The 6,531-nt window shown below is 43.4% G+C and overlaps 1 protein-coding gene across 4 annotated transcripts; it reads left to right on the forward strand.

The window, feature by feature from the left end:
* Nucleotides 1-3,390: 3,390 nt before the first annotated feature.
* On the forward strand, nt 3,391-5,793 carry LOC148014505 (uncharacterized). Of its 4 annotated transcripts, none has more exons than XM_087667264.1 (3): nt 3,391-3,662; nt 3,888-4,258; nt 4,332-5,793. In XM_087667264.1, exons 2-3 carry the CDS (start codon nt 4,197-4,199, stop codon nt 5,638-5,640), a joined length of 1,371 nt encoding a protein of 456 aa, XP_087523390.1. In that variant the 5' UTR covers nt 3,391-3,662; nt 3,888-4,196; the 3' UTR covers nt 5,641-5,793. The 4 variants fall into 4 exon arrangements, with proteins under 4 accessions (XP_087523390.1, XP_087523388.1, XP_087523389.1 ...); XM_087667262.1 differs by having other exon boundaries at nt 3,894-4,258; XM_087667265.1 differs by having other exon boundaries at nt 3,393-3,662; nt 3,894-4,258; nt 4,345-5,792.
* Nucleotides 5,794-6,531: the final 738 nt, after the last annotated feature.

A 6,531-nucleotide genomic window follows, 5' to 3' on the forward strand; every position in this document is an offset into this window, starting at 1 on the left:
ATTACTTTGGGCACTTGTGCATTACTTTTTACTCATGGACATCATCAGACTATCATGGTTGTATTATTTTGTGAGAGCCGCGGGCTCACTCCCGTGCACATTGTATTTATCACCCGTAGTTGTATTTGTCGCACCCGCATGTGTTGCGTGGGTTGCACACATGTAATTGTGATTAGAATAGTGTAGGCTTGGTCTATTTAGGCTAAGGTTCAAGCATGTTTCAAGGATTGACCGGCCTAAAGGCCACTATGTGGGTAGGATGCCCAAAGAGGGTGCAAACCCTAATTCACAGTTGTGGAAACCCTAAACACAAAAGGGGCGCAAACCCTAACCCTAACCCTAATTCTATGTCTATATAAGGGTGGGAGGTCTCAGTTGTATTCACCCCCTTTGGCACATTCATGCTGCGGAAGCTCTGTTAGTGCAACCATTCAATCTTTCTATTCTATCATCTTGCTTCCATTGTGTTGAGAGTGACTGAGAGGGAGAGAGTGAGAGGTGTGTTGAGCGAGGGACTGAGGAAAGGTGAAGCTCTTCGTCGTCTTCTTGCTTTTCTTGTCGTCTCTACTAGCTCTTCGATTCGTTGGTGTGCTTGGTGGTGGATGCGAAGGAGCGACGACATCGGATCGTGTTGATCGTGGTCGTGGAACTATCTTCGAGCCTTTGAAAGGTAAGTTAGGTGAGTTCACTACAACTCGAGCTAGCCTTGTGTTCTTGCTTCCTTGGGTTGGAGAGGAGAATGCTTGGTTAGTTAGAGCGGAGCGTGAGAGACAAGGTGAGAGATTGTCGCCAACGTGAGTTGCAGCTTCTGAAAGAATAGAAGTCCGTCCAAAGTCCCGACTGTTGGTGCGTTTGCCTCAACAATGACATAGGAGGCAGCAATGAGTCTGTACTAGACAAGATCTCTGCTGCATATGGCCTAGGCAATAATGCCATAACAATGCATGTGTTATCCACGTAACTGCAACCATAGAATCTCCCACGTGAGAGACATGCAGCACTAGGTAATGAGAACCATCTCGAGTACCTCTGGCTAAAACCAAGCAACCACGACGGATCTTCCATGCAACTTCTCACATCCTTCCAAGGGTTCCATGTCATCAATATGGGCATCATTTTTAATTGTCAATCCACATGGGTCCTTAGCAAGCTCATTGTCCTTAGTTCTTGGCTCATAAGAACTATCACAAGTCATATTCGCCAAAGCATTTGTCAACTCAATTCTATTGCTTGTCATCTCCTCCACTCTTTCTCCCTCTTTTTCAATTCCCAAATTAAGACAGGACACTCTTGAGTAGCATCAGACTCAGTCTTGGATTCATACTCCTCTTCTTCTTCACTGCTTGAGAGGTCAGTCTTCTCATCTTCAGTCTCACCATCCTCACTTTCCTCGGTCTCTACTACGGGTCTTTTTGTGGACATGTTGAACTTCCTGGGCAACCCTCGACGATCATAAATCATGATAATGCCCTTGCCCGAGTCTTGGATAGCTCCAACCTTCCTAAGCCATGGTCTTCCAATAATTAATGGAAAGGCCCCTATTCCAGCAGGCATAACATGGCAAGCAGCGGCGGCACAAGCAGTGGGGCCACATCCCCCCCTTGAGTCCTCCTCCCGTCGTGAAATAGTACAGAGACTTTTAGGCATTCCAAGGGTGATTTTGTCTTGGTTTGATATGACATCATCATGCTTTGGGGCTTGCATGTATAGGCTATTGGCGCCGTCGTACTCGGTTATTACCGGAAGTAGACAAAGCTAGAGAAAAACACCGATAGCCTCCTACTAAGCCTATCCAACATGTCCGTGGCCTTGCGAGGTAGGAAAACGTTCACCAATGTATGGGCGAGGGCTAGAAAGGCCAAGACAGTCCCGAAGGAAGGCAAGGACTAGCCCCTCCCTTCCTCCTACACAGTCCCTTCTTCATCTTCTGATTCTTTGATCTTCTAAGTTCTATTCATTGGTCCCTCTCCTTCTCCATATAAATACTATACCAGCGCGATCGAAAAAGCCCCATATTAAAAGCAATTCCTGTAGCAGGTAATTTTTCCTAAATCTCAAGATTGTTTGCTAAATCTTCAAAGCCACAATACTAAAGGGCTACCTAGGTGTGGAATATAAATTACAACATTATTGTCAATGTAAAGTGAATAAAAGCACATTTTGTCTTTATAGAGCCATATTTCAATTCTTACCATTTTCCAATATTTACTAAGAAAGGTCTTTTACCTTCATAAATGGAAACATAATATGTGGGGAGGGAGCAAGGAGAGATACAAAGAGATGAGAAGGTTAGTGATAGCTAGTGCAAAGCACTACAACTATTGCTACAACCTTGAATGACATCTAACATGGATGTAAAGGAGCCTTACAAGTGCATAGTGTTGCACACTAATGTAAAGTTAGCTCCATGGAGTGCAACAAGCGATAAGCTCTTGGTCGTGGTCAGGGATGTTCGCTGCCATGTGGAGGGCTGCATGTCCTTGAACTTTGATGCGGTAGTTGAGACCTTGCACGTTGACACAATAGTTGAGACCCTCCACATGGTTTGGCTACTACTGGTGCTCTCTAACATGGCATTGTTGCTGAGCGGGCAACTGATACTTTGCAATCTCCTCTGACTGATAGCACAAAAGCTGTGGGGTCTCTCACAGTTGATTTTTTTGTGACTCAACCAACAACCATGAACTCTCTTGCAACATGAAACATGGATTAGGACATGAAGTGCCCTAATTGTTACTGTATTTGCGTACGCTAGATTGAGGATGCATACGCTAGATTGAGGATGCATAATCAAGTAAGTTTGCATAAAGGGTTGATGATCAAGTATGTATGCAAGAGATGATCAACGAGAGAGAGAGAGAGAGAGAGAGAGAGAGAGAGAGAGAGAGAGAGAGAGAGAGAGAGAGAGAGAGAGAGAGAGAGTTTCTCCAAGCCATGCTAGCAATTCACCCCACAGATATCTATGTGTGTGTGTGTGTCTGTGTGAGGATGACTATTCACTATAGGCATCTAACTATGGACACAAATGGAGAGCCTTGAGAGAAACGAAATGCACACACACACACACACACACACACCAAAATACACAACACTAGGAGAATTTGTCAGATGGGGTGCATCTCAATGCATGCACGTACACACATACATATACGTGCACATATGCACGAATACACAACACTTTAAAAAATACTTCGATGCTTCGGGAGAAAGCTGGCGCGTAGCGCCGGGCTGAGTCTAGGCATGGAGTGCCTAATCTTTCATAATAGGTCCCATAGCAAGCTTGCCCACAAAAGAGCATTTGCAAACTAGCACAAAATGCAGTATGTATCCTCCAATGTGGCATTAATCCTGTAATATGTGAGGCATTTAGAAAATAGTATAACACTAATGCATTGCTTCCCCCAAAGGTAAGAATTGAAAATAGGAAAGTTGTTTTTTTTAAAAATGCGACCATTTTTTCGAAGGTTTCCTCAAACAGGGAAGGTTAGCACTCATGACCATGGCTCTCTGCAGCTTATATATAGGATGACACAGATTCGATGGGATTGTATCCAGCCCTATGCAGAGGCTCTATGAGTCTGAATTTCTGAAAACAAGGTACTTTTGTAGGCTGTATCTGACGAGATTGATGGGATTTTCACCTACGACAGTCTGAAAACGAGGTAGCTGTAACCTCTCTCTCTCTCTCTCTCAGTTTTTAATTTTGAACGAAGCCTCTTAAAGTTTCTCTGTAATTTGAGTTTGTTTCTGTTGTGGTTTAATTGCATTGAGTCTGCATTTCGTCTTGAAGCCCCAGTCCGCGTTTCTGCTGTGCCCCAATCTGCGTTTCTGTCATTCTTACTTTGTTGAGTCCTGAGGATTAGGTTTCTTACTTTGGTTGCAATAAGAAACAGAGATTCCTGAAAAACGTGGAAGAAGAACCCCGAATCAGGCAGGCTATCCAGTTTTGAAATGAGCGAAGTCAATAGATCCGAAAGCCCTTGCAAGAAACAGAGGTCATCAACCTCAACTGATTCAAGCCAGGCGCGTGAGCGAAAGCAAGAGGTTATCGACCGAGCTACTAAACTGTCACTACAGTTTAATGATGAGGACTCAAAAATACACAGAATGGTGAAGGAAGTAGCAGAAAGGTGTCCCGAATTACATATATGGGCGACTCGACAGCCTGGCCTGCTTGCTGATCAAATTGAACCTCTATGCAAAGGCATTACGAGGGAGGAGGCCATAGCAGTTGCAGCTTGCTTTCTACCAAAAAAAGGTTTGTTCTAAATCTATTGTTTTAACTCTTCCTTTCAGTCAGCATTTGCACTAAAAAGCCCCATTGATCCAAGTCTGCCATGTCAGGCACAAGAGCCTCTTCCCTGGAAAAAGGATGAAGTAATATCAATGAACACCTCCCGTGAGGAAACAATGAAAGCACTTCTAAGTCGTGCGGATTTGAAAGGGTGTCCTTTCCGATTTGAAGTGACAGGTGATAAACCCACCATTAAGACCTTGAAGAAGCCAGATATGGTGTTGATACTAAAGGGATGCTCTTTGTCCGAATATTCAGCAATTGGTGCATTTATTAATGTGAAGAGCACTACTGATGGTCTCTATGATAGTGATGAATGTGTTGGTAAGACAATCGTTTATGGCCAAGAATTTCTACTACTTGCTGGCCCTGAAAGAGATTCTATCATAGTGGGTGTCACTGATTTGGAGATGATTACATTGTTTCGAGTCAAGCGTTCTCCTGATGCAATGTTTGTCAGCTACAATATGAGTGGCTTTACAGTTGTCAGAGGCGAGCCTTCATCCAATGTTTTGCAGGTGCTTTCTGCATGTTTACAGGCTGATCCGTTGTCTCTAGATGTGAAATCAGCTGCATATTGGAGATCTTTCTTGCCAGAAGCAACCAGCTGGAAGCGTGTACGATATTTGGGCCGTGGTCTTACAAGTCATGTCCATCTAGTTGTAGGAGCTGACTCCAAGAAGAACTATGCTTTGAAAATGGCACGTAAAGGCCATAAACTTGATGATGATATTAAGTTTCTTAGTCAGCTTGCAGGAATAGATGGGAGACCAATAATTCACCAAATCTGCGACTCATCAACACTAATTCTGGAACCTGTGGGTGAGGCTTTCACACGCGGGAATTTAAGGCACCACCATCCAGCTGAACCTCAAGTGTCCAAACTGGTGGACATTTTGGAATCTGCCCATCGGAAAGATGTTGTGAACAGGGATATACGCATTGAGAACATCATGATTGCTAGCAGCCACAAAAGCAGAGAGTTGAGATTGTTTCTGTTGGATTGGGGGTTTGCTGCTCCATGTGGTGCTGTTGATAATGGTTGTGGAAGTCTAATCACTGCCTCAGATTCTGTTCTCAAACAGCATATTCAAGGATGTACACAATGGCTATATACCTTTGTTGATGATCTTGTTTCTCTTGTCAGGTGCCTTTTCTTGTTCTATAAACGCCAGGTTGCCATACAGCTATATGATGATCCGACGAACCCAAAATTTATCTTGGATTTTTGGAAGAAAGCCATGAACAACAATAAGTTGTGGCAAGAGGCAGAGAAAAGTGCTCTTCGCCTGGATTATTCCGCTGTTAAAATGTTTCTGACAAATTTGCAAAGTTATGCGGACTGAAAATTGTCATCTTCAGCACAGGGCATGGGGGAATTGTATCAACATAGTTATTTGATTTCTAGATTTTAAGCCCTTAAGAGTTTGAAACTGATGGAGTAGTCTAAGGATGTTGTGCCCTTCTTTTAAGTGTCAATTCTCTGTCATATGGCTTGGTTATGTGAGCAGCTAACTTTTGTATGTTTTGAGTTGATGCGTCTTATGGATAGGCTAACTAGGCAAATTTGATTTCTAGATTTTAAGCCCTTGCAGCATGACTCTATTGTTGTCTCCTACATTTGTTTCTGGTGAGTTTGAAAGTTGAGTAGTTTGAGGATGATGTGCCCTTCTTTTAAGTGTCAATTCTCTATCATATGGCTTGGTTATGTGAGCAGCTAACTTTCGTATGTTGTGAGTTGATGCATCTTATGGATAGGCTAACTAGGCAACTAGTCTTTGTGTTTTGACTCTCTCTCTCTCTCTCTCTCTCTCTCTCTCTCTCTCTCTCTCTCTCTCTCTCTCTATATATATATATATATATATATATATATGGGTTGCCCCCCCTTCCCCCTCCCCCTCCCCCTCCCCCTCCCCCTCCCCCTACCTCGCATGCCTGCACATGTGCACATGCGCGCGTGCTTGCGTGTGCATGTGTGTGTAGTAACTCTATATATCCCTACCCAAAGATGTTTAAAAAGAAATACATAATCAAATCCTTAATTGTTCTATCTACAATGTAATGCTAATATTCATAAAAGGCATTCTAAGTTTGACTTGGTTTTCCTAGGTTTACGCGACTTCAGATGTGACAACATCCTCTAGACTTGCCTTAGTTTCTCATCTTCCACACCACTTAGAATTGCGACTCGCAAAGTGCACCATGGGCAACAATTGTCTCATTGCAGGCAAAGCCCT

This window comes from Lygodium microphyllum, chromosome 25, assembly GCF_053477565.2.
Source record: "Lygodium microphyllum isolate KBCC chromosome 25, Lygodium_microphyllum_v1.1.10, whole genome shotgun sequence".
Classification (NCBI taxonomy): Eukaryota; Viridiplantae; Streptophyta; class Polypodiopsida; order Schizaeales; family Lygodiaceae; genus Lygodium; species Lygodium microphyllum.

Coding starts and splice junctions, on each gene's coding strand:
- LOC148014505 (XM_087667263.1), top strand. CDS start 4,197: ATGCAAAGGCATTACGAGGGAGGAGGCCATAGCAGTTGCAGCTTGCTT. Junction 4,259..4,331: donor TTGCTTTCTACCAAAAAAAG/GTTTGTTCTAAA, acceptor CATTGATCCAAG/TCTGCCATGTCAGGCACAAG.